The 26,934-nt window shown below is 42.4% G+C and overlaps 5 protein-coding genes across 7 annotated transcripts in view; 4 read left to right on the top strand and 1 right to left on the bottom strand.

The window, feature by feature from the left end:
* Window positions 1–12,727: 12,727 nt before the first annotated feature.
* LOC144713110 (Peptidase S41 family protein) lies at window positions 12,728–15,886 on the top strand. The gene is made up of 12 exons (XM_078587604.1): window positions 12,728–13,095; window positions 13,201–13,282; window positions 13,701–13,831; window positions 13,911–13,997; window positions 14,152–14,230; window positions 14,402–14,490; window positions 14,602–14,637; window positions 14,740–14,859; window positions 14,937–15,023; window positions 15,092–15,241; window positions 15,316–15,423; window positions 15,507–15,886. The coding sequence occupies exons 1-12, from the start codon at window positions 12,778–12,780 to the stop codon at window positions 15,753–15,755; spliced, it is 1,536 nt and encodes a 511-aa protein (XP_078443730.1). The 5' UTR covers window positions 12,728–12,777; the 3' UTR covers window positions 15,756–15,886.
* A 516-nt stretch (window positions 15,887–16,402) lies between these two features.
* LOC144712699 (zinc finger (CCCH-type/C3HC4-type RING finger) family protein) lies at window positions 16,403–20,438 on the top strand. 2 transcript variants are annotated; one of them, XM_078586972.1, is made up of 7 exons: window positions 16,403–16,584; window positions 18,605–18,692; window positions 18,982–19,682; window positions 19,804–19,873; window positions 19,973–20,061; window positions 20,188–20,221; window positions 20,310–20,438. In XM_078586972.1, the coding sequence occupies exons 1-6, from the start codon at window positions 16,574–16,576 to the stop codon at window positions 20,219–20,221; spliced, it is 993 nt and encodes a 330-aa protein (XP_078443098.1). In that variant the 5' UTR covers window positions 16,403–16,573; the 3' UTR covers window positions 20,310–20,438. The 2 variants fall into 2 exon arrangements, with proteins under 2 accessions (XP_078443098.1, XP_078443099.1); XM_078586973.1 differs by lacking the exon at window positions 16,403–16,584 and adding an exon at window positions 16,625–16,873 and having other exon boundaries at window positions 20,188–20,438.
* A 356-nt stretch (window positions 20,439–20,794) lies between these two features.
* On the top strand, window positions 20,795–21,705 carry G1 (transmembrane protein G1P-related 1). Its single transcript, XM_078586975.1, has one exon. The coding sequence runs from the start codon at window positions 20,882–20,884 to the stop codon at window positions 21,587–21,589; it is 708 nt and encodes a 235-aa protein (XP_078443101.1). The 5' UTR covers window positions 20,795–20,881; the 3' UTR covers window positions 21,590–21,705.
* Window positions 21,706–21,844: 139 nt separating this feature from the next.
* On the top strand, window positions 21,845–23,391 carry LOC144712700 (uncharacterized). Its single transcript, XM_078586974.1, has one exon. It carries the CDS (start codon window positions 22,506–22,508, stop codon window positions 23,244–23,246), a length of 741 nt encoding a protein of 246 aa, XP_078443100.1. The 5' UTR covers window positions 21,845–22,505; the 3' UTR covers window positions 23,247–23,391.
* A 333-nt stretch (window positions 23,392–23,724) lies between these two features.
* The window catches only part of NEK5 (Serine/Threonine kinase catalytic domain protein), a 7,555-nt gene continuing 4,345 nt past the window's right edge, over window positions 23,725–26,934 (bottom strand). For both annotated transcript variants that reach the window (XM_078586971.1, XM_078586970.1), the window contains exons 11-14: window positions 25,393–25,442; window positions 25,160–25,233; window positions 25,017–25,068; window positions 23,725–24,467 (exon numbers count right to left, since the gene is read on the bottom strand). In XM_078586971.1, coding sequence (XP_078443097.1) covers window positions 23,976–24,467; window positions 25,017–25,068; window positions 25,160–25,233; window positions 25,393–25,442 — 668 coding nt within the window. In that variant the 3' untranslated portion in view covers window positions 23,725–23,975. The remainder of the gene's footprint in view (window positions 24,468–25,016; window positions 25,069–25,159; window positions 25,234–25,392; window positions 25,443–26,934) is intronic.

A 26,934-nucleotide genomic window follows, 5' to 3' on the forward strand; every position in this document is an offset into this window, starting at 1 on the left:
GAATAAATTTTAGAATTTTTGTCAACAATCCATTTTTGTAATTTAAAATCGATGTATACATAGTTAAATAATTTAAGGGATTTATCTTATTGTTTTATTTAATTCTAATATTTATGTTTTTTCTGGTGTTTTCATGGAATTTTTCAGGAGTTTTTGAATCTTATGGTCTTTGTAAAGTTTCATGCCATGCTCGGGATCCATCATACAGATTATGTAGAAAAAAATTGGAGGAGAGAGAAAATTGGATGGTTTAGATTTCTCCAACTTCAAATGTAGATATCTAATGATATAGAAGGATATTTGAGATGAAATTTTGATGACAATTCCATCTTTACCTCTTATATCCATCCAACATCTTGGATCTAGAAATAGACCCCACATCCTTGTACACAATCCACCCTTTTACTGTGTTCCTAAGTAGGATTAGCATGGTGATTCACATTTAAAATATTTTTTGGGTCCCTTATTTCATTTTAGTAAGGATTGAAGGATTCACATCCATCAAAAGACTCATAAGGAAGTGGGCTTGTTAGAAACGTTATAATTATATCATATAAATCAGACGCCTGAAACAACATAATTAATATTAACTTCTGGTTTATCAAGGTGATGAATTGTTTATGTTGAACTTTTAGGGTTGATATGCTATATTTATACCAAATGATATGTGGAATAATAGAATTCCAAATCTAGAAAGTGACAATAGGGCAATCATTATAGAGAGAGAGAGAGAGAGAGAAAATAAAATAAATTTGGGGGAAATCAATTTTAAGGTTATTTTGAAGTGATTTTTGAGTCTAAAATAGTAATGGAGATAAGAAACATCAGATATCTATTTTTATTTTCAATATTGATATCAAATGCAATCTTAAGAAAATACTCCAAGGGTATGTACATGTCACACATGCCTTGGCATTATGGCGACATTCAAAAAGAATACTTAAGAAAACAAGAACAGACTTGTAGTTTGGAACGTAGATGTGTCATTCCTGGACAAATAGGTTTGAGGTGAGATTTCTTGGTATTTTTCTCGCTCCTCCCAACCTTTTTTAATCAACCCAACCATTTAGAGGGATAGAGGGTCATAAACTGTAAATACCCTCAAAGTTTGGGCCCAACTAGAGGGCCGGGTTTTAAGATATCAGTACTTAAATTTTGCTTCATATAGACCGTTGGATCTTTAATATCTCCCTCCCATGAGAGTGACTAGTGTATGAAAAATCAACATTCTTATTAGATAGTAAGGTTTGCCTTCTTCATCTGCCAAGCAATGTTTTTTCGTCACGTATCATGCAAAGATAATATAAGACAATAAATAAAAAAGCATCAACATGTATAGCGAGACACCATGTAGTCTTTCCTTCCTATCGGTCCATTTAAATTACACCACCTAAATTGTGCTAAAAATATATGATAAAAATAATATGAAACATTCAATATCATTATGTCACTGATTTCAGTGCCATCCTTGAGAAGATGTAATCTCACCTCAGAATCATACCTTTAAAATGAATTGAATGGTTAAAGGAGACATACTTTAAAATTGTGCCACCTCTCCCTTCAAGTTTGAATTAATTATTGATCATTATATAGTTATGGCATTACGTATTGTGATGAAAAAACTATTAGTCTTCAAATGATTGGATGTGCGGTTATTAGACCACGTATAAAATATTTTAAATCAATTTTCATAAAATCCAGAATATATTTTCCTACTTCCAAATTTATTTTCCTTGGGTATTTTGGAAATTTTACATTATGATGTATGCAGTGCTATGCCAGTCCAAGCAAAAGGTGGTTGTTCTTACTTCATTACTTTCAGCAATTATTTCTCTAGATATGGATGTGAATACTTAATGAAGTATAAATCCGAAGCATTTGAGAAATTCAAGGAATTCAAGAATGACATATAGAAAAAATCTGGAAAGAGTATTAAAATATTTTGATCACATCGAGGCGGAGAATAATTAAGTACAAAGTTCACTCAATACATGAAGGATAATGATATCCTAACTCAGTTGACTCCTCCATACACACCACAAATGAATGGCATGTTGGAAAGGAGAAGTCAAAACTTGTTGGACATGGTAAGATCTAATGAAATTCTTTAAATTACTAGTGTTCCTATGGGGATATACGCTTGAAACATCAGTGTGTATACGGAACAGCTACTTGCAAGTCGGTAATTGATAAGTCGAAATTTAAGTGTTTAACCTAGTCGATGTTTTAATTCCAAGACTTATGCAATAAATTTATAATAATCCCTTACTCAAGTAATTGGTGAATAAGGGGTCGAACCACAGGGAAGGTTAGTGATTAAGATTGCTTTTAAAAACAATTTTATGATTACAAAAGTGATTGAGATGAGAGGTGCGAAAGAAAATATTTTAAATGAATATTATTATTTTAAAGTAACTAAGTGAAATTTATAAGTTCTTTAGTCCTACTCATAAGTATTGAGAACTTATAAAAAACCTATAATTATACTAAAATTATCAAATGATGCTTGGATGAGTGAAATTAAGTGATTATAATGAGATACCCTAATTAGGGATTTCTTATGAAAACCCTAATTAGGAATGATTATTATAAGCTTTTAATCCCTACTCGTAGAGTTTAATAACTTATAACAAATAGTGAAGTAATATCAGATCAGTCATGGACCATCCAATCGATGCACCACTTGATTTACAGAAAAAGATAAAAAGAAGAGGAGGTAAGCTTACATCCTTTTATCCTGATCCAATGGCTCTGATGCAGCCACGCCGCATATTTCTGAGAATGAAGTTAGTCCCATATGGAAAGATTTTGGAACAAGTTTGACTATAAAAAGTGGGGAGTATCTCTGTTAATTGAAATTGTCACACGCATGCCCCATTTGCCTCTCATATGCACATGTGAACGCTTCATCAGCACTGACTCTGCTCTTGTGTGTGCTATCGTGTCATGCCACATTAGCCTGATGGTTATGGGGGGCCCTCTTGTGAATTTTACCTGAAAAATATTCAATAAATTCCATAGAAAAATTCATAAAACTCAAAATCAAATATCTTTTGATTTAAAAATCCTTTTACACAAAATTTTCACCAAATTAATTCTTTTCAAATATAATTTTCACTATAATCATAAAACCTCAAAATATCATCATTTAAATGTAGAGAATGTATATTTAGTGAATTTATCTATTTTTGGTGAAAATTACTTAAAAATCATACTAACATGCAAAAATTAACTTAATTATGCTCTAAAATGCATGAAATAAGCATGAATTATCATGCTTATTTGCATGTTATCAGTAACTCCCACACTTTATGTGATATGGACATGAGAATACCAAATTTCATCTATGCAAGAGCATAGGGGATGTCCTGCTCATGTGAAGAGGCATGAACCAGGAAAGCTAGAACCTAGAACTGAGCTATGTAGATTTGTGGGACATTTAAAAGAAACACAGGGATACTACTTTTACCGTCCCGAGGAAGAAACTGTTTTAATTACTTCAGTACAATCTCAAAATGAGAAAGTCAAGGTTGGAACAAGTTCCCCACAAGGTACATGTGATGCATAGCTTTTAGAGATTGATTTGTGATAGACTATTGCTTCCGTTGCATAGGAAACTACAATGACTACTCATTTATAAAATTTAATATCCATAAGCTATGATATATTGACATCAAAATATCTTAATAGAATAACACTACATACTCATATGATGCTAAAGATTATCTCATAGCTGTATCATTTGTGTAGATATTGGATATTTGAGGTATAGTTGATGCTTTTAGTGAAAATGTTCCTGAGATTGATATGTATTTATAGCTGGATGATGTCCGATATTAACAATGTCGGTTCATGTTATGCATGTGTAAGTGGTCCATAGATCAAATATAACATGGACATCTTGTGGGTGTAAAATTGTGTATCAACTATAACCTATGAGTCCCTCATCATGAGTCTCGACACTCCTAACTAGACTACAATAATAATTCCATAAAGATGATTGTATGTCAAGCTGGGATGGTATGACATGTTATGAGAAGAAAGCACTTTTGGGAAGATAATGCAATTCAGTATTTTTCTAGGGTAACTAAAATATTAAAAGTGCAGTTTTTTAAGATTTCCCAATTTATCGGTCCTAAATAGGATGATAAGTTAGGGTTTGATCACTCATTATGATAAAATTGGTTCTAGGAGTGTTGTGTATTGATACGAGCCTCACTTGTGTTGACCGGGAGTCAAGGAAGAATAAGAGAAGTAGGACGGTTACTCGTCCCATGTCAGGTAATGCAAGAGAGGACGAATAGGTGACAGACGCCTACAAAATAAAGAAACGATGGATGGACGTGGGAGGGGGGAAGGAAATTGGAAGTGAAGATTGAGTGGAGAAGATCCTTCCCCGTTAGAGCCGATAGAGTGATTCGCATTGTCTGAAGTTCTATAGCTATTTACATTGCATTTCCCTTATTATGTTATCAAAAACTTTATTTGGGTTGTTATTCCAAGGAATATCACATCTTTATTCTGTCTCCTCATTAGACAACTCCTGGGATCTTATTAACTAGTATCAGAGCCGGCATTACTCCTTGGAGCTAAAGTACAATAGACAACAACATAGAGATACATCTCCAAACCTCATTCAATAGACAATCTATGGAAGGCGAGGTTAGTATGATTGAATTTCAAAAGCATACCAATCATGTTTTGGAACCCATTATGGAGAAATTGGCAAATTTCAAGCAACAGATGACCGAAACGAAGAGACTACCTTCCCCACCAGCATGCCCCAATCCAGAGATCAGACCATCGTGAGATCCGCTAGAAAATTGACACCATCGTCGCAGGTTAACTTCAGATTCCATTTTTAAGCGTGATGATTTACTGTTATTCCAAGGTGAAAACCTAGAATGGGTGGATCAAACAGGTTGAGCGTTTCTTTCATCTGCATTCCATGCCGGACGAGGAAAAAATGCATTTATTATCTCTACATCTGGATGACGCGGCCGATTGGTTTGAGTATGCAGAGTAGGAATTCAGCCTGAAGAGTTGGGAAGATTTTAACGATCATTTTGCTAGCAGATTATAGCATCTCATCGCATCGACTCTATAGAGATTTATTTGAAGTTAAGCACCTAGGATATGTTACAGAATACAGAGCTGATTTTGAGTGTCTCATTGCACAAATCCCAAACCTCTCGTGCGAGAAAAATGAGCATGCATATCTCAGGGGATTGAAAGAAGAAACTTGTCATGAAGTACTGAAGACAAAACCTTATGGACTAAAATAAATAATGGATCTCTCTCTTCAAGCAGAGCTAGATCTTGGTGTGCTTTATGCTGCTTGGAAAAATAATCCATCGTATCCAAATATGTCACCTGATACAGACCTAGGTAAAATGACTACATCTTTGTTTGCCCCATTAAACCCGGCGTCTATTAGTAGACAGCCCCCACAGTGTTGAGCTCCCAATCAAACCGCTGTTTAGCCTCAACTTACGAGCGCACTGGGAGGCGGCAAAGTTTAAAAATCATAGAGGCAGAATTTCAGAAGAGAAGAGACAAAGGACTATGCTTCTACTGTAATGATAAATTTGCTCCAGGCCATCATTGCAAGAAGAATGTAAACTTAATCATGGTACTCGAAGGTGATCAGGATGATCATTATTCAGAAGAAGAAGGGGACTTCATGCAAATAGATGACACTCCCATCAATGCAGGTTCCCTTTACACAGATCAATTATCATTTCACTTTTCAGAATCAGCTTCTCCGAACGGCCTTGTAAAATTGTGGGGTAGTACAAAGGCAGACAGGTTTGAGTGTTGATTGACAGTGGGGCAACTCATAATTTTATTAGCTTGGACATGGTTTCAACACTGTCTATTCCAGTATTCCAAGGGCCAACCTTTGATATATTTATGGCAAATGGGGTTCTCCATCAGTCCATGGGTATTTGTTTGAACGTCCCTATTTACATGCAAGGCTTGCAGGTGGTTCAAGATCTTATTCCGATTCCTTTATGTCATATGGAGTAGAGATGGTCGTGCGCTGCGGTGCGAAAATGCGCACCTAGTGTGTGAATTTTTGCACGCACAAAATGCCCTGTGCGGTGTGCAGTGTGCTTTTGTGCGGAAAAGCGCACCGCACAGTGCACTAAATTCGCACATTTAGAAGGATTTTTAAAAAAAATTTAAATGCTATTTGGAAAATAAAATAACTATATTTAATTCTTAATATAAGTGGTATAATTACTATGTTTAATTATTAATATAATTAATAATTAAAAATAATATGACGCGGCGCTGTCAGATGACGGCCCATGGCGGCACCGCCGCGTCGCCGGAGAAGAAGGTGCCGGTGAAGGCGGCGAACGCGACGGGGTACCGCCGGCGAAGGAGGGTGGAGAGAAGGCGGGGACAGGGGTGGTGGAGGCGGAGAGAGCGGCGGCCGGGGGAGGAGGACGGGAGGTGAAGGGCGGCGGGGAGGGCCCTAGCCAGAGGGGGCGGGGGCGCGGCAGCGGGAGAGGGGGCAGGGGCGGGGTAGGGGAAGAGGGGCGGCACGGTAGGGCAGGGGAGGGGAGGGGTGGGGGGATGGCCGTAGCGGGCTAGAGGGGGAAGCCGGTGGGTGAGGCAGGGGGGCGGCTGGAGGGGGCGCAGGCTAGAGTGGGGCCGGGCAGCGGGGGCGCGGGCTTGAGGGGGAAGCCGGCGGCGGGCGAGGACGACCAGAGGGGCCGACGGGAGAGGGGGGGGGCACGGGGGGGCAGGGCGGGGGGAGAGGGGGGCGGCACGGCGGGGTAGGGGGGGGGGGGGAGGGGGGCGGCGCGGCGGGGGAGATTCGCACAACGTCGGATTTTCTCACCGCACCGACCCCTGTGCGGTGGGCGGTGCGGTGTGCAAAAATCGTGTGCGATAATTCGCACGAACGCCCCGCACATGCGCCCAACCGCACGAGCGGGATCCGCTCGCACGGTTTGAACCATGTCTAATATGGAGATTATTCTAGGCGTCCAGTGGTTGAAGTCTCTTGAGTGGTTTTATAGCAACTACAAACTATTAACCCTCAAGGTTCTATGGAATGGCAAGGTTTACTTACTCAGTGCAGATCCAAACTTGTTAGCTCAAGGATTCTCATCTACTCTTTCAACGCAAGAATTCATAAGGAGTAGACGTCAATTTTGAGAGCTTTATGAAGCCTGAAATCCACATACACCAGATTTATCTACTATTCAACTCACTAATCCTTTCGATCAGTTTCATGTCCTATATCCAAGTGTTTTCAACCAACATGATTATTTTCCCCCAAGCTGCGACTTTCATCATCAAATCCATCTCATTCCAAACTCCAAGCCAATTAACATCCACCCTTTTTGACATTCCCATTTACACAAAAATGAGTTAGAAAGAGGAATCCAAGAGCTTATCGATACGAAATTTATCCAAACATCTCCCAGTCCATTTTCAAGTCCGGCATTGATGATTAAAAAGCAAAGATGGAGGATGAAGAATGTGCATAGATTATCAAGCATTGAACAAAGTTACAGTGCCTAAGCAATACCCTATCCCCATCGTGGATGAGCTGATGGAAGAATTTCATAGGTCAATTATTTTTACAAAGCTGGATTTGAATTCAGGGTATTATCAAATCCATATGTTCGAGAAAGATATATATAAAACAGCATTCAAAACACATCAAGGTCACTATGAGTTCATATTCATGCCATTTGGATTGACAAATGCACCCACAACTTTCCAAGCGTCAATGAATTCCCTTTTTAAGTTGTCTATGAGAAAGTTTGTGCTGTTTTTTTTATGATATCTTAGTTTACAGCCAAACACCAGAAGAACACGAAGATCATCTTCATTCAGTTTTTAAGGTCCTCTAGTCCAACCACCTTTGGGTCAACCAATCAAAATGTCAGCTAGCACAAGACAAAATTGACTACTTGGGTCATTGCATATCTAAACACGGAGTGTCAACTGATATCAACAAAATAGATGCAATCACGAAATGGCTGATTCCTTCTTCCGCTCGACAACTGCATGGATTTTTTGGGCTAACTAATTATTATCGAAGATTTGTGACCAATTTTGCCTCCAAGGCTCAACCGCTTACATCCTTATTTAAAAAGAACACCCTTGCTTGGAATGCTGTAGCGACAAAGGCCTTCCACGAGTTAAAAAAGGCATTCTCCACTACGCCAGTCCTAAAATTGCCAGATTTCTCCAAGCCCTTTATTGTGGAGACTGATGCTTCCGGGATAGGCATTGGAGCAGTCCCTCTCGAAGACTCACATCCCATCGCGTATTTCAATAAAGCTCTCTCCACTTCAAAGCACAGATCGGTATATGAGAGAGAATTAATGGTTTTGGTTTTATCAGTGAGGAAATGGAAGCATTATTTACTATTTCAAAATTTTGATATCCTTACACTCGCTCACTCTTTGGAAGACAGTACGGTGAATTGCAATTCTGTTTCTGTTACACATTAGCTAAAAAAGCCAACATTGCTCAAAGAATATACCGTCGACCCCAAACTCCAACCTTTGAAGCATCACTTAACCACTAACCACTCATCGTCACCTCATTACTCTTTGCAGCATGACCTTTTATTTTATAAGAATAAATTAGTGTTACCCCTACACTCTTCGTTAATCCCCACTGTCCTCCAAGAATTTCATGATGCTAAGGTGGGAGGCCATGGAGGGTTCCAAAAGACTTACAAAGGCATCTCACAACAACTTTTCTGGCAAGGAATGGAGAATAAATTAAGGCATATGTATCTCAATGACAAATCTGAGTCATTTGTGGATCTTATACGATATCCGCGATCTCTTTGAATTTGTAATTCAATACACAAATCGCGGGGTTCTGTCAGGGTAGCTATATGCTGTGTCGTGTCAACTATTTCCACAGAAGACGGTAAGCGAATATCTTCAGCTGTTATGTTTTTGGGGCCTTTGACGCAAATGGATGCGTCTCGAGTGCCATATAGATTACTTCTCAATACAATTTCTTTCAAATTCATTAAAATTTCATGCACTGATTCTTCAATACCTATTATTGTAGAATATTTTCCAGCACAAGGCTTCCACTCTTTGTCCAGCAGGCCTACTTCAACTATTACCAATTCCCAATCAGATACAGGAAGAGGTCTCGTTTGACTTCAGTGAAGGGCTTGCCATTTCCCATGGCTATAATTCCATCTTAGTAGTAGTGGAACGCATATCCAAATATAGCCACTTTATTGTTATTAAACATCCTTTCACAACCCCAAGTATTGTGGATATATTCATTAAGGCAATCATTCGTCTTCATGGTGTTCCGAATTCCATATTGTCAGATAGAGGCAATATTTTTACCAGCTCTTTTTGGAGAGAAATCCACAAGCAACAGCGTACGGCATTGAAAATGAGCTCTTCATATCACCTAGAGACGCATGGCCAAACTGAGGTCACCTACGGGAGCTTAGAGTGTTATCTCTGCTGTTTCTCGTCAGAGTGCCCAAAGCAATGGACCAAATGGTTACCTTGGGCCGAATACAGTTATAATACCTCTTATCATTCGGCTATCAAAATGACACCTTTCAAGGTCGTCTACGGACGTGATCCCCCAACACTGATCAAATATGGCTCGACCCCGTCCCCCCTTGACACTCTAGATAAGTTCAAGAATGTGATGCCATGCTCCAAACACTTAAATTGTACCTTTCAAAGGCCCAAACTTATATGAAGAAGCAACATGATAAACATAGAAGAGAAGTTCAGTTTCAAGTGGATGACATGGTTTATGTGAAACTCCGACCTTACAGGATGAAAACGTTAACAAAACAATTTGCTGAAAAATTTTCTCCCAAATACTTTGGACCATACAAGACTATCCAACAGATTGGACCCGTAGCCTACAAACTAGACCTCCCTCCTACAGCCGCCATTCAACCTGTCTTTCACGTTTCCCACGTCCGCAAGGTTATAGGGGACTACCAAAATGTTTTACCTCTAACGGTTAATATTTCTACTGATTGGGAATGGCAGGTTTTCCCAGAAATTGTTCTCTCTTGTAGTGTCACTTCTGACAGCATACAGGTGTTGGTCGAATGGCGTAACTTGCCAGATTTTGAAGCCACTTGGGAAGACATTCCTACTAAGGAGCAACAATTTCCAAGTTTCCAAATTGAGGGAAATTTGGCCTTCAAGGAGGGAAGTAATGATACGAGCCTCACTTGTGTTGATCGGGAGTCAAGGAAGAAAAAGATAATTAGGACGGTTACTCGTCCCACGTCAGGTAACGCAAGAGAAGACGAATAGGTGACAGATGCCTATGAATAAATAAATGACAGACCGACGCGGGAAGGTGGAAGGAAGTTGGAAACGAAGATTGAGTGGGGAAGATCCTTCCTTGTCAGGGCCGACAGAGTGATTCGCCTCGTCCAGAGTTCTATATCTATTTCTATTGCATTTCCCTTATTCTGTTATCAGGAACTTTATTGGTTGTTATTCCAAGGAATATCACATCTTTATTTTGTCTCCTCATCCGACAACTCCTGGGATCTTGTCATGTACATGAAGGATTATATGTAGGGTTGGACATTTAGGACCAAGGACAGGTTTGACCAGACCAAACTAGGAATGTATGTCCTCCATTTGAGGATGGACCAGTTGATCAAACAGGTTGGGGTTCAAGGGGCAAATCGGACCAGAGCCAGAAGTAAATTATTAAATTTTTATTTAATATTTTTTTTTATAAAATCCTAGAAATATCAAATCAAACTCATTGGAGAGGTTTCTATTGAGCTCAACGTAGTTGCCATATATTCGACCATATGTGGGCACCCACTTGATTAGAGGAGTTATTCTTCGAAGGTGGTCTGCAAGAACTCATCACAACCTCTTTCGTGAAAAAAGGGAGGTGTGGAGATAGAAAAACCTAGAGAGGGAGATTGAGGGGGGAGGGGGGGGGGAAGAAAGAAAGGGATGCAAAGGGCAAGTCACTACAAGTAGTTCTAGAGCTCGTTATGTGGATATTTAGCATAGCCATCAACATATATTTTCTACTTTGACTTTGGCATTGACTAGTCAACCTGACCAGACTGGGACCGGTCTGAATCGGGTCAGGATCGAACAAGAATGGAACTGAACCAGACCAAAGTTTAGATAAGGTTTAGTTCTCTGATAAAAACTCGGATCAGGTCGGGAATGTCAAACCCCAATTATATGTACAATATAACTGCTAGAAATAGACTCCACGAAAGGGCTTCCTAACCTCCTTTTACCTAATAAATCACATAGTGTGGCTTGGCACCTCACATGTTTGCAACTTGATAACACCAATTATTTAATAAGTTCATAAGATGATGTTTACATTTTTTCATAATAAACTGGTTTTTTATGTGTGTAATCAAGACTAAAATGGTTAATTCTATTTTGAGAATGATGTTTTGAATTTTTGTAAAATTTAAAGTATTTTAATGGATTTTTCTGACAACATACTTTGAAAGAAAACAATTTTTTTTTGAGTTGGAGTATGATTTTTCTTGAATTTTTTATATTCGAAGAGATATTATCTTTTAGATCAATATATGAATATATATTTATAACATAATCATGAACTAACAACTATTTTATTGGAATTATATAATTGCTCCTTGACTTTTTCCAGTTTTTTGAAATCAGAGGAGAGATAAAATTAGAGGGCAGAGAGTGATCCAAATTCAAATCATGATATCGAACAATCCAGAAGGAGTTTCTCGCTGAAAATTTGAGAGTATCTTCGTTCTTTATTCCTCTTTCCATCCATATGGTTGGATAAGTAACTAAAGGTTCAGATTTTTGTAAACACTATCTTTCCTAGAGAGGCAGATTGCAAGAAATTGAAGTTTTGAAAGTCCATCAAGAGTGTTCTTGGTAACTTGAGTCTTAAACATTTATTGTCATTTTCATTAGAATTATAACCTAGAAAATAATCTAAATCCAAAAATATGATTTTTTTTTAAATGTTGTTGCTTGAATGAGAGCCCTAAAATGGCGTATTTTAACCCAAAATTTTGATTTATCAGAGGGATTGGCCCAAAAAAGTATAGAAATATTACGAACCACCCTTTTATTTTTTTGAATCACTCATCATTGTTCAAGCTGAATAATTACTCCAGCAGTCAAATTAAACAAACAACATAATTTATTCATATCAATGAAAACATGATCAACCTGCTAAGGATGGTGTGAATACTTCTAAAGATCGGATATCTGCTCAACTTGAAACAACTCAATCAAATACTCTAATGGTTGGATGTCCGATTCTGCACAAGGAGATATGATCATCGAGTTTTTCTTGTTTGGATTTTGTTTTAAATCCCTGATGCGATTAACTTTTTTATTTCCATTACTCAAATTTGATTAGAACATTGATCATGGCAGAACCTCACAAGCCCTCGTACATATATATGCTCAACATTATATAAACCTAAGCTCACAAAACTTCAATTAATTCGACTCTCCACTCCATTTGGAAAAATGATGGATACATTAATCATGATTAGACGAGATATTTCTACATTTTTTCTCTGATGCCTTCATTTAAGCGGCTCAAAATTTTCTGCCACGTGGCCGCTTCTGAGGGCGCCAACTGTGACACGGAATCGCTGGACACCGCCCAGATTCCGGTGGGCTCCACCAGTAGGTCGCTTCCACGTCAGCCTCGCCTTCCTTCAAAAATCTCGTCTTTGTTCTTCAACAAATCTCCCACGCTTATTCAATTTCGCGGGAGATCTCTCTCGATCAAGGCGGAGAGATGAAGGCGATTGGCGCGAAATTGGAAGTTTTTCCTCTGATCTTCACCAGCAATCCGTGTTCTTCTCGTCGGATCGCCAAGCTCAAGATCTTCCCCCGAAAGAGGGATTCAAGAGTGATCCTTGGATCTCTGGCAGAGAAAAGATCGAGTCATCCCCTTGATGGTGATCGTTTGGGGGAAAATTTTGCCCGATCGATCGGCGGCAAGAGCTTCCGACAGCTCGTTGCAGCCGCGGGTGCCGCCATCTTGCTCAGCTGCAGCCCCCCTGCCGTCGCCGAGTCTCTCACTGTCGCTTTCCCTGTCTCCAAAGTTCGCGAGGTAGTTCTATGATTCGAGCTCATTATAAGTATGAAATTAACGGTGAAATCAACTTGTAACTCGGGTTTGATTTTTATGAAATTGAACTTCCGTGTTCCTTTGTAGGTGAATATCGTCCAGCGGACTCTTGTGGAAGCATGGGGCTTGATTCGGGAGTCATTTGTGGATCCCACTTTCAATCACCAAGGTATGTTAACTGCGGAATTCCTCTCTCATAAAAGCTGACTGTTTTACTTCATGGAATCAGTCATCCCATTTGTATTTATTTTTTCAATTTGGGATTCTATAGTCTTGCTCTCATGTCTCATAATTTATTACTTGAGTTAAGACAAAATTGGAAAGTGGCTTGGTAGAACTTTGATCCCGTACCCTTAGTTTGACAAATTTTTCGAGATGTATGTCTCTTGCTAAGTTATCTAGCTCACTGATGCGAAAAATACTCGGGGTTCAATCATCCATCCTAAATTTAGTGAAACGACCGCTGTGGAAATAATAAGAGAACAATCACTGGGAACCTGAATTATGGTTTAGGAATAGTCCATTTGTTGATTGCTCTATTTTTTATTGATATTCTCGATCGTTTTCGCTCATACTGGTTTAACCAGATTGGGAGATGAAGTTACAGCAAACTATGGGTGAGGTGTTCCCATTGAAGTCTGCTGATGCAGCGTATAGTAAAGTCAGTGCAATGCTGGCTACCCTTGGTGATCCGTTTACCAGAATTATTACCCCAAAGGTGAGTATATTTAGGGAGATTTGAATTGCTGAGTAGGTGAAACTTTCGTTTTCATTGATTTTCTTTTATGAAAATGCAGGAATATCAAACCTTCAGAATAGGCAGTGACGGCAATCTGCAGGGAGTTGGTCTCTTCATAAATGTAGAACCAAGCTCCGGTCATGTGGTAACTGGAATTCCCCTCAACACTGTCTCGTGAAATTCGGTGTAATAAAAACATAAATTATAAAGCGTTTTGAGAGTCTGACCGATGCTTGAAATTTATGAATTTTGTCAGCTGTCTATATGCTGACGCGTATTAAATTTTTTTATTGGTTTAGGTCGTTGTATCCTGTCTAGATGGAAGTCCCGCAGCTCGAGCTGGCATCCAAGAAGGAGACGAGTTGATCGAGATAGATGGTGAGTAAATCTCAAGTGAAGTTATTTAATGATCGGTTGAGTTTTTCTGAATAAGCTGGTGAGTGCTCGAAACCCTTTTTAAAAAGTGTTTTGTCAGAAAAAACTCGACGATCTTGATGAACAAGTATTATTTTTTCAAAATGAAATTGACTTGGCATGATTGATCATCAGGTGAAAGACTCGAAGGTTTGGATGGGGCTTCTGCTGCCGAAAAGCTCAGAGGACGTGTTGGAACCACTGTTACCGTAAAAATTCACAGTGTAATTTTTCAATTGAATCTACTATTTTTTTCCGAATTTCGTCTTCCTTTAATCCCTATTATTCCTTTTTTCAAAGCCATGTTCTGAATGGTGATTTACCTTCTTTCTCAGGGCCAGAAGTATGAGGCTGACACAGGCATCAGAGAGGTACTGGGCCATACCCTGAACTTTCTTCTATCCCGATGCATCTTGACCGTCCATTTTCCTGGCCATGGATCTGACTTCGAAGCCGTGGACTTTCTGCGCTAGGTCAAACTCTCCCGTGAGACCATCAAGATCTCACCCGTCTCCTCCACAATCATCTCCCATGTGTCGCCCGAAGGGCGCGAGACCAAGATCGGGTACGTTAGACTGTCGGCCTTCTCCCAGGTACACATGCATTGGCTTTCCTATTTTGAGAAAAAGTTAACGGGTTGACCTTAGCTGACATCAGTTTCCGGTGCCAGACCGCTGCCGAGGAGATGGAGAGCTCCATCCAGGCCTTGGAAGACCAGGGCGTTCAGTCTTACATCCTAGATCTGCGCAACAATCCGGTGGGTCCCTCGCCGCCTTTGACCGTACTTTGTGACTTAGTCAACGTTGACCATTCCTCCCTCTGCAGGGGGGTCTGGTCACTGCGGGCCTGGATGTGGCCCAGATCTGGCTGGATGGTGATGAGATCCTGGTCAACACAATTGACCGCGATGGTGACATGCTGCCCATTGGCATGGTCAACGGCCATGCCCTGACTCATGACCCCCTCGTCGTCCTCGTAAGCAACAGCCTCGCCGCTGGCTGAGAATTAGACCGTTAATCCCTGTTGACTGGTCTCTCTTGGTGAGTCAGGTAAACGAACGAAGTGCCAGCGCCAGCGAGATCCTGGCCGGAGCACTGCGCGACAACGGCCGGGCTCTTCTCGTGGGGAAGACTACCTTCGGCAAGGGAAAGATCCAGGTAAAGTCAACGGTCAACTCACACAAGTCAACGCTGACCTGGGAATATTTGCATATTTATCTTCCAATTTTGGGCAATTGCAGAGTGTAACGGAGCTGAATGATGGCTCGGCGCTGTTCATCACTGTGGCCAAGTACTTGTCGCCTTCGCTGCACGACATTGACCAGGTGGGCATAACACCCGACGTCCAATGCGGTGCCGACACATGGACGATGATGCGGCCCCGCGCCGCCTCCAACGGTGACGGCGCCGACTCGCTGGAGGCTGACTCTTGCATCCTGATAGCGGAGCGAGAATTGGACTTGGAGCAGTCTGAGGGGACTGCTTCATAAGACGAAAATCGAGATATAAATATTAATATATCTCGCATGGCTGGTGTACAGAACTGTATATTCGTGTAATTACTCCTAGAATTGGATAAATATGCAATTCAGAAGAGTATGTATGAAAAAGATTCTTGGAAGTTCATTGTTCTGGAACTATATTCATTGTTCATTATTCACAAGACAAAAATCGAGATATAAATATTAGTATATCTCGCAGGGCTGGTGTACAGAACTGTATATTCAATGTAATTACTCCTAGAATTGGATAAATAGGCAATTCAGAAGAGTATGTATGAAAAAGATACTCGAAAGTTCATTGTTCTGGAACTATATTCATTATTCATTGTTCATAAGACAAAAATCGAGATATAAATGTTAGTATATCTCGCATGGCTGGTGTACAGAACTGTATATTCAATGTAATTACTCCTAGAAATGTATAAATACGCAATTCAGATGTGCATGTATGAAAAAAGATACTTCCAAGTTCAATGTGCTGGAACTATATTCAAGTAAAATCGAAATGGGGTGTGGTCCTAATATTGTTAACTAATCTTGGGAATATTGTTTGGGTTTTTTGTTCTTTGTATGATTTATTTGGGTTTTCTAATAAATTGGGTTTTTACCGTTGGATTAAGGGATGAAATAGGGACGAAGATTCTTCGCTCGCGCACAATGAGGAGAGGGTGAGATGATTTGTGTTCGTCTGGGAAGGAGTTGGAGGGTTTCTTGTTCATCTTTGAGGAATTTCTGCTAGAGGAATTGGAGTGTTTTTTCAGATTCGAAGTTTCCATCTCCGCGAGCGAGCCGCGTACCTGGGAAAGATGTCCAAGAAGTAAATGTTTTCTCCTCTTCCGGTGACGCCTTGTGTATATCTGTCGCGCTTTTTGATTGGCTCAGTCTCCGCCTCGGCTTTTCTTCTTTCCGAGGCGGTTGCACAATTTCAATTCGCGATGGATACGGGTTTCTCCTGGGATGATTCTTTATCATTCTTTTTCTTTTTCATCTTCTCATATTTTCGATGCTCGCGGGGGATGGATTGATGGGTTCTATCGCGGGGAGCGATGCAATAACTAGTGTAGAATCAATGAGCAAGGTTTCTGATTTCTTCTTCAGGAGATGTGGTGAAAATTACTGTGTTTCTGTTCCTCTTTTATTTTACCTTTATCTTTTATGAACTTCGAATTGGTTGCACGCTTTCGATTGATCTAGTTCGTATCGTCGGCTTCATTTATATTATATGTTCTCTAATTTCCGTATTGTATTAGTCCAAGTTCTAGCACTCTTGACCATTTAATGGATTACTCTCCCTGGGTTGTGAGATAAGGCGATGGTAGACCTAATTTATACTGAAGAAGATCATCTGACGTCTCTTCTTTACATCTGACGCTCACCCTTGTCCTTTTTAAGGCTATTTGGTTCGTGGCTAACATCAGAAAAGATGCCTTCCGTAATCAATCACCCTTGTCCTTATAAACCTTGAATGTGGAAGGGGCTTTTTTATTTTTCTTTCTCTGGTGATCTATTTCTTATGCTGTTGATCTAGCTTCTTGGGGATTTGGTGCCACGGCTTAGTTTCTTTTTAAACACTGGTTTTGGTTTGGTATCGTTGCAACCCTTTTTGGAGACATTGTCTACCGTTTACATCCACATACTGAGGAGACGATCCATCAAATTTCATCTTTATAAGCTGATTGTCTCTTTTCCAGGAATAATTTTTTTGTTAGATTATTTTTGCATATGGGCAAATGGTTTGCAATAAGATTGCCTGGTCATGGCTCTTTAAACAATGAAGAGAACGAGATAAGCCATTGCTTGTACAACAACGCCTATCGATTACTCCAGCCCATTGAAGATGACCTTGTTCCTGTCTTTGGTGTGCCTATGGTCGACCATGCGTCTACCCAAAACGAGAAGGCTGTGCTATTCCCCAGCTTGACTTTGAAGAATTTTGGAGTTGAGGAAACACATGCCTTAGCCTTTTCTAGAGCACAGAGGATAGAGATATCAGAGCTGCCATGACTTTCCAGTCTAAACTAGCTACATAACTGTCCTTCAAAATCTGTGTAACCAAATCTGTCTCTGGTTCGATAAATCTGCCCACCCACTTGGCTGGTAATGCTATGTCCAAATCTTGCGTTTTTATACTCCTAGACCCCCCAAGGGACCGACTTGTGCACTATGTCTCATGGTACTAGGGTCACGCCCTAGCCTTCCCCTGACCCTGAGCTTTTCCATATTGATCTTCTCATCTGAGTGATTGCCAACCCCCACATGTAGAAGATGGGTATCGTTGGGAGCACATTTATCTGTAACACCAATCGTCCACCCCTGACAACACTTTGGCCGACCATCCCTTAAACTTTTGTTCCACCTTTTCTAGTTCTGGTTGCCAATCCGTGTTCTAGATGCAACCCGCGTCACTGGCAGGCCAAAATATTGGATGGGTAGTGTTCCAATTGGCATACCCAAAGCCGAGAAAGACTGACTTGGTGCAGGTAATGTGTAGTCCCGAACAATTCGTGAACATATCCAAAAGTATGGATAGATTCTTGGCCGCCTCCTCTGATCCTGATAAGAAGGGGAGTGCTCCATATAGACTTCCTCTCGTAAATTGCTGAAGTATTTTTTATTTGGTAGCAATGCCCAGCAAAATGTCTGGCATGGACAAGAGGAATGCTGTATTAATTTGAGTTCTTTTGAAGTTATTCACTGTGAGAACCTTGTTCTTGTTTGTTTTTAGATTGCTACTTTCCATCGTGGTTGTTTTGTGGATCTCACTTCTCATGCAACTGCTCTCCGTCAACTGCTGGACTATTGATTGATTCATCTACGTTCCATTTTTCACAACTCAGTGTTCTCTGCAAGTTCTTTGCACACGGGGCATGTTTAAAAGGAGAGAATTGCGAATTTTCACATGACTGGAGTCAGCCATCCAACAACGTAAGAACCCCAACATTTGTCTCTTTTCTTCTAATTATTATTTTACTATTTGTTATGGTTCTAGACCCTACCACTGTGCTGAAATCTATAGCTTACAGCTAGGGTGCTACCAACATTTTTCTTCTTAAACCTTTTGAGGCAGGATGATGCCATCAAAATTTCCCAAGGCTCAACATGTTGTGCCTATGAATAAGACCCTCAACCTGGGCTCTGATACCATGTTAATATTATACTTTTCCTCTTAAACATTTCTTTGGGAGGCTGTTATCTCCAACATTATGATTTGCAGGTATGCACTTTCTATCAAAGGGGTGCCTGTTCCTACGGCAGCAAATGCAGATACGATCATGTCAAGCCCTTGCGGCGCGCCTCAGTTCCAACGCCGCAGACCCCATCACCCTCATCAAGCAGACCTCTCCCTTCGTCCTCATACCCGGCATGGACGCAGCCTCACGCCTTCCAAAGCTATGACGAAGACGAGCCAGAAACTCTTCAAAGGACCCTTTCACTTGACCCGGCAGAGAGGCCCATCTGCTCATTCCTAGCCGTTGGATTCTGCCATCGTGGCGATCGCTGCCCCCACGTCCATGGCGATCTCTGCACCATCTGTGGGAAGCACTGCCTCCACCCGCACCGCCCAGAAGAGAGAGAAGAGCACAAAAGGACGTGCATGAAGAACAAGAAGCAACTCGAGGCGCTTGTGCGCAGCCAGGAGATTGAATGCAGCGTCTGCCTCGAGCGAGTTCTGTCAAAGCCTGTGCCTTCTGAGAGGAAATTCGGGCTGCTCTCGGAATGCGACCACCCGTTCTGCGTCTCTTGCATTCGGAATTGGCGGGGCAGCTCGCCGGCTTCCGGCATGGACGTCAACAGCGCCTTGCGGGCTTGCCCAATTTGCAGAAAGCTCTCTTATTTTGTGATCCCCAGCATTATCTGGTACTTCTCCAAGGATGAGAAGCAGGCCATCGTCGACGGCTACATGGACAGGCTCAGGTTCTATCATGAACAATTTAAGATTAAAGATAATTCATTGTTCTTTCATTGTTGTTTCTAAATCCTTCAACTTTTTCTAATTTTTCTGTTTTCTTTTTTTTTTATATATGGGCGAAAACAGGAAGATTGATTGCAAGCACTTTGATTTTGGGAATGGGACGTGCCCCTTTGGGACCAGTTGCTTCTACAAGGTCTGGTCGATGTTCATGATCTTTAATCTTAGATTTTTTTTTTTTGACGAGGAATTGAATTTATTTTTTGTGTGTGGGTGATATGTTGATTGATACCAGCATGCATATCGCGATGGGACTCTGGAAAAAGTCGTGCTGAGGCATCTGGATGCTGACGATGGGTCAACGGTGATAGCCAAGGACATCAGGTTCATCTCTCTCTCTTCACTACCTCTCTCTCTCTCTCTACTGCCATCTTAATAACAAAGTTTCTTATCAACGCATCTTCTAAAGACACGAATTTCTCGTTTAATTCTCCCTTTTTCTCATGGCAGGCTGTCGGAATTCTTCAGCGGGCTTCGTCTCTAGGTCAAACCCATGTTCTATCTCAATCTCGGGCAAAAAAAAGGCGCTGAAAAAATGGGTTTCTCGTCAATTTTCCCTTCTCTCATGGCAGGCGTTCGGAAATACTCGGAATGCTTCAGCGGGATTCGCCTCTAAGTCAAACCCATGTTCTATCTCAATCTCGGGCAAAAAAAACATGCGCTGAAAAATGGGTTTCTCGTTAATTTTCCCTTATGCTTCAGCGGGCTTCGTCTCAATCTCACGTTCTATCTCAATCTCGGGCGAAAAAAAACATGCACTAAAGTAATGGGTTTCTCGTTAATCTTCCCTTACGCTTCAGCGGGCTTCGTCTCAATCTCACGTTCTATCTCAATCTCGGGCGAAAAAAAACATGCACTGAAGAAATGGGTTTCTCGTTAATTTTCCCTTATGCTTCGGCGGGCTTCGTCTCAAACTCACGTTCTATCTCAATCTCGGGCGAAAAAAAACGTGCGCTGAAGAAATGGGTTTCTCGTTAATTTTCCCATAAATGACGTATTCTCCCAATCGCGGGTTTTTCCATATAAATTAAAAATAGTTGTATATTATTATTAATCCCGGGGCTAGATCTATCTTCTTCCCCGCGAGGAAGGGGGGCGATCGGAAACCCTAATTCGATCGTTCTGTGCTCCGGGCGATCGATCCATGGCGGGGAGGCTGGTGGCGGCAGCGCTGAAGAAGCTCCAGTCCATGGCGTCGGAAGCTCCAATCCATGGCGGCAGCGGCGGAGTTCGCTTCCTGTCGTCGTCGGTCCGGCGGGGGAGGAAGACGGTGGACATCGGCGCGCGCGCTCGGGAGCTTCAGAACCGGCGGCTATGGGGATACGGCCTCTCCTTCAGCTGCGTCGCGGGGTTCGTGGTCATCGTCCTCAACAATTTCCAAGATCAGCTCGTCTTCTACGTCACCCCCAGCGAAGCCATGGAGAAATTCGCCTCGAATCCCTCCAAGAACCGCTTCCGCCTCGGCGGCCTCGTCGTGGAAGGCAGCGTCGCCCACCCCTCCCCCTCCTCCCCCGAGATGGAGTTCGTCATCACCGATCTCGTCACCGACATGCTCGTCCGCTATGAGGGATCCCTCCCTGATCTCTTCCGCGAGGGCCACTCCGCCGTCGTCGAAGGATTTCTGAAGCGATTCGAGGACAAGAAGGAAGAAGAGATTGGTGGAATTGGGGTAGTTTCTAGGGCTTCTACCGCGTCGAGCAAGGCTAGGGAAGGCGCTTGCTTCTTCCAAGCCACTGAAGTCCTCGCCAAGCACGACGAGAAGTACATGCCCAAGGAGGTCGCCGCGGCGCTCGATCGCAACAAGAAGATGCTCGAAGCCGAGGCCGCCGCGAAGATCGACTCCGCTGATTGAATTATTTATTCTTCACGGATCTCGTGAAAGTTTTGATGGTGATTTCTTATAAAGATTGTTGCGCGATGATGGTAATCAATGATTTCTTAGAAGAAGAAGATGATGATTGTGATAAACTCTCGGCGAGAACGCACGGACAATCAACAGATGGCCGGTAGAGCGGGGAGGAGAGGGGAGAATAACAAAAGAATGAGGAAACGAGTCAGCAGTCAGGCACAACGACGCGCCATGGCCAGCGTGAGAAGGACGAACTTTAGATCGATCGAGAGAGGGGCTTCAAATCCGGAGAAGGGCGGAGAAGAAGAGCGAGGCGACGAGAGCTCCGAAGGCCATCGTCAAGCCCGACGCGGCGGAGGCCATGGCCGGCGCCGGAGCGGGCGCGGAGGAGTCCATTTCTTGCGCGGAGACCGCCATAGTCGCTGCCAGGATCAAGACCGCCATAGCCGAGAAGCTTGAGCGCGCCATTGGCGGATTTGAGCTGGAGATTGGCGAGGAAGAGGCGATCCCTGCGAGCTAGGGTTTGCTGGAATGGGGAAGAACTCGTCGGAGATTTGGGGATTTTATAGAAGCTGGTTGTCGAGGAAAAGGTTAGGTTACAGCTGTCGAGGTGGAAGCCTGTCGGGAAACGAGCCATGACCGTTGCCGCAACGGTCCTTTTTTCTTTTTTTGAATAGAAAAAAAACGCTGGTAAAGAACGCTCTAATGGGCCGGTATTGGGCCGGACCCTCCGATCTGCCGTTGCACCAACGGTCTTTTTTTTAATAGAAAAAAAACGCTGGTAAAGAACGCTCTAATGGGCCGGTATTGGGCTCATATTCGGCGGGACCCTCCGATTTTGATCCGACGGCTGTCGTTCCTTCTTGTTCCTTAGAGAACGATCTGCCGACAGAAATCCCCAAATTCAGAAGATCGATCGATGGCGGCCGGGGTAACTCGCAAGGCGGCGATCGGAGCTCTTCGAAATCCCGCGGCGAGCGCCATTCTTTCGCTCAGAAATCTCCATGGCGACGCGATCGCTGCCAGCTTGCCGCGAGATCGATCGATTTCCTCGATCGTCGCCACCCGTCAGCGCGAGCGCGTCTCCGGATTTTGCCCCAAATTGGGTTCCCCAGACCTCCGTTCTTCAATCTCCGGCGCAAATGTCAGGCTTCCGCGGGATTTCCTCGCCAGATGGCTCTCCTCCGAGGCAGGAAACGGGGAGAAAGAAGAGGAGAGTTTCAAGATGAAGCATCAGGAGATCGAAGGACCGACGGTGGAGCGAGATCTCTCGGCTTTGGCCAACGAAACCCGCCAAGTGCTTGACAGAATGCGCCAGAGTATTTTCAATCTCAGCCGTGCGATGGGGCTACTGGCCATGGCCCAGCTCGGGCTCGGCGCTTGGATCGCTTACTCCGCGCGCCCCCCGCCGGAGGTGACCGTTCTGGCCGTCTCCGCCTTCGTCTTCCCCTTCTCCGTCGCCTTCCTCCTCCGCCGGACGCTCAAGCCCCTCGCCTTCTTCAACAAGATGGAAGAACAGGGCAGGCTCCAGATCTTGACGTTAACTCTCCAGGCCGCCAAAAACATCAACGCCTTGTTCTTGAGGATGCGCGTCGTCTCCTTGTTCTGCGTCGTGGGAATCTCCCTCGGCTCCTCCGTCTTCCTCTGGACTCGAGATTGAAATTTCGATCCTGAGTTGTGTTTTACTGGTAAAAGTTTGCAGTTTTATGTTAAGATTCAAGCGCCTAGATCGAGTATTCGACAGTGGAGATCAAAACAGTGACACTTTTTATCCAGCGAGCTTACTTCTTTGTTGCAAAACAAAACCCAGATTGAAAACCCTCCGCTCCTCCGTCTTCCTCTGGACTCAAGATCGAAAATTTCGATCCTGGGTTTTGTTTTACCGGTAAATCTCTGCAGTTTTTTGTTGAGATTCAAGCGCCTAGATCGAGTATTCGACAGTGGAGATCAAAACAGTGACACTTTTTATCCAGAGAGCTTACTTCTTTGCTGCAAAACGAAACCCAGATTGAAAACCCTCGGTTCCTCCGTCTTCCTCAGGACTCAAGATCGAAAATTTCGGTCCTGGGTTTTGTTTTACCGGTAAAAGTCTGCAGGTTTTGGTTAAGATTCAAACGCCTATACCGAATACACGGCTGTGGATATCAAAACAGTGACACTTTTTATACAGAAAGCTTCTTCTTTGTTGCAAAACAAAACCCAGATTGAGAACCCTCGGCTCCTCCGTCTTCCTCTGGACTCAAGATCGAAAATTTCGATCCTGGGTTTTTGTTTTACCGGTAAAAGTTTGCAGTTTTTGATTAAGTTTCAAGCGCGAAGATCGCATACACGGCTGTGGAGATCAAAACAGTGACACTTTTTATACAGAAAGCTTCCTTCTTTGTTGCAATTAGGCCTCGCTCTTACTGCCCTTTGCCACGGACATGAGACTCTTTGTAAGCCAGATGGCGGTCTCTCGAGAGGAGACGGTCTCTCCGCCGAAGGGTTTCAAGACGCGGGCGAGCTCGTCAAGTCTCTCATGGCGGAGCAGCCGAGCGCAGACTTCGAGCAGCGATTCTAACGCTTCGGCCCTCTCCTGAACAACTCCTTGGTCAGATTTCTCATCTTTTTCTTCTTGTTCTTGTTCTTGTTCTTCCTTGATCGTCGCCGGTGAGTTCTTGTCCTGAACTTCCATGACAAGAAGCTCCGATGGAGGTATGAAAGATTTAGGATTTGGGCTGGGCTTGTCTTCGTGGATGTCGATCGCCATTGACGACCTCTCTGGAGTGAAGTCCGGTGTGTTTTTGGGCTTGTTGGGCTTGATCGGAAGCAGGAACGGCGATGGATTCTGAGACTTGGCGACGTACTCGTGTAACTGCTCTTGTCGCAGTAGCTCCGCCGCCTGCAACGAGTTCTCCGTTTTATCAAATTCTTGACGGTTTACAAGAATCGATTGAGCAACTCTTTCAGGAGAAATACTTGATGGGGAAATCAGGTTTTTGCATTAGAAAAACGCATAACCCAGTTGTTAGAGAATGTAAGTAAATAATCCAGTTAGAGATTCTTCCATCTAGTGTTTGGATAACGAAGAAACAAAATTTTCTGTCTCTTTTCCTCAGCTCACATAGATGATAGATAGATGAATATAGAGATATACATATTGAGATGATAGATAGAGATAGAGATAGGTTTTGTGTGTGAGGGAGAGTGAGATAGAGATATATCCATAATTTCAGAACAAAATATGGGGGAAAATCAGGTGTTTGCATTAGAAAAAAAACATAATCAAATGAGATCAGAGTTATTAGAGAATTATCACTTATTCAAGTCTGAAGTAAATAACCCAGTTGAAAGAAAAAACAAGGTGTCACGTTAGATTCTTCTGTCGAGTGTTTGCAGAACGAAGAACATTTTTTAAACAAAATTCTCTCTGTAATTTTCCTAAGCTCACCGAAGGGCGGTGCTCTGGGTTTTTCCTCAGCATCGTCTTGATCAACCGCTTCCTGAAGAACAGAAAAGAAGTTGGTTCGTTTAGAACTGAGGAAATCTTACAAGGGAAGTGGTGAATTAATGGTAAAGAGGATGGGCATTCACAGCGATGAAGAGTAAGTGTGTGGCATCGGCGAAATTGTAGACCTGTTGATCTTGTTCACGAGTCCCGCGATATCCTGCGATATAATTTCATCGAAATAAGGCTCTGAAAGAACGTTTGTTGAGTATTTCTAAGTTTCCATTGAGTACTTTGATCATACATTAATAATTATAGAAAGATTAATGGTCTCTACTACTTTCAAAATCATTCAATATTCGAGAATGGTTTCACATACCAGGGCCTTAAAGGCCGGACGATGTGCCGCAATCTCGAACATGCAACATCCTGCAAGCATTGGGTAGAGAGAGATGGACGGATGGATGAACAGATAGATATGGGGAGAGAGAGATAGGGAAAGATGGATAGTTTGTTTTATCTTTGGATAAAAAGATAAGAGAGATAGATAGATAGATGGAGAGGTAGTCAACGATTGATGGACAGCTGGATATGTGGAGAGAGAGAGATAGGGAAAGATGGATAGTTTGTTATATCTTTCGATAAAGCGATAGAGAGATAGATAGATGGAGAGGTAGTCCACTATAGATGGGCCTCCGTCGACTGGAGTTATAGATGTAGAGGATGGACAGTAAAGCTTCTACAAACGATAAAAGGCAGGCCTTGATACTGAGAGAAGATTGTAAGCAATATCTTGTAAAATGATGTGACTTAATTGTTTTTTTATAAAACATAGATAGATGGAGAGAAAAATAGAGTTTGACATACAGAGATAGATGTATACATGTAGAGATGATAGATAGAGATACAGATAAATAGATAGAGATAAGAGTGTGTGAGAGAGAGAGAGAGGATGAGATAGAGGGTGAGATAGAGAAAGACTTTGTGTTTGTGTGTGAGAGAGAGGGTGAGATAGAGATAGATTTTGTGTGTTTGTGAGACAGATAAGGTGAGATAGAGATAATTTTGGTTGTATGTGTGTGACAGAGGGGGAGGGTGAGAGAGATATAATATATGTATCTGTGAGAGAGATGATGAAAAAGAGAGATAGATTTTGTGTGTGAGAGAGCGAGAGAAAAAGATAAATAGAGAGACAGAGAAACAGATGAAGAAAGAGAAAGAAAGGGAGAGAGAACGAGTCAGAGGGAGAGGGAGAAAGAAAGAAAGAAAGAGAGAGACAGAGGGAGGGAGAAAGAGAGAGAAAGAATGACAGAGAGAGAAAGAGAGAGAGAGAGACAGAGAGACAGAGAGACAGAGAGACAGAGAGAGAAAGAATGACAAAGAGAGAAAGAGAGAGAGAGAGAGACAGATGGAGAGAGAGAAAGAATGAGAGAGACAGATGGAGAGAGAGAGAGAACGAGAGAGAGACAGATGGAGAGAGACTGAGAGCGAAAGAGAGAGACAGATGGAAAGAGAAAGAATGAGAGAGACAAAGAGAGGGAGACAGATGGAGAGAGAAAGAGAGAGAGACAGATGGGGAAGAGAGAGAAAGAGAGAGACAGATGGAGAGAGAAAGAATGAGAGAGACAAAGAAAGGGAGACAGATGGAGAGAGAAAGAGAGAGAGACAAAGAGAGGGAGACAGATGGAGAGAGAAAGAGAGAGAGACAGATGGGGGAGAGAGAGAAAGAATGAGAGAGACAAAGAGAGGGAGACAGATGGAGAGAGAAAGAGAGAGAGACAGATGGGGGAGGGAGAAAAAGAGAGAGACAGATGGAGAGAGAAAGAGAGAGAGACATATGGAGGAGAGAGAGAAGGAGAGAGACAGATGGAGAGAGAAAGAGAGAGAGAGACATATGGAGGAGAGAGAGAAGGAGAGAGAC

Source organism: Wolffia australiana, chromosome 15, assembly GCF_029677425.1.
Source record: "Wolffia australiana isolate 7733 chromosome 15, ASM2967742v1".
NCBI classification, from domain to species: Eukaryota; Viridiplantae; Streptophyta; class Magnoliopsida; order Alismatales; family Araceae; genus Wolffia; species Wolffia australiana.

Bases quoted from the DNA above. Each gene is read 5' to 3' on its own strand.
- LOC144712700 (XM_078586974.1), top strand. From the start codon at position 22,506: ATGGCGGCCGGGGTAACTCGCAAGGCGGCGATCGGAGCTCTTCGAAAT.
- G1 (XM_078586975.1), top strand. From the start codon at position 20,882: ATGGCGGGGAGGCTGGTGGCGGCAGCGCTGAAGAAGCTCCAGTCCATG.
- LOC144713110 (XM_078587604.1), top strand. From the start codon at position 12,778: ATGAAGGCGATTGGCGCGAAATTGGAAGTTTTTCCTCTGATCTTCACC. The intron at 13,096-13,200 runs GTAGTTCTATGA...GTTCCTTTGTAG, and splicing joins CTGTCTCCAAAGTTCGCGAG to GTGAATATCGTCCAGCGGAC. The intron at 14,638-14,739 runs GTACTGGGCCAT...TTTCTGCGCTAG, and splicing joins CTGACACAGGCATCAGAGAG to GTCAAACTCTCCCGTGAGAC.
- LOC144712699 (XM_078586972.1), top strand. The intron at 18,693-18,981 runs GTAAGAACCCCA...TATGATTTGCAG, and splicing joins GGAGTCAGCCATCCAACAAC to GTATGCACTTTCTATCAAAG. The intron at 19,683-19,803 runs GTTCTATCATGA...GGGCGAAAACAG, and splicing joins GGCTACATGGACAGGCTCAG to GAAGATTGATTGCAAGCACT.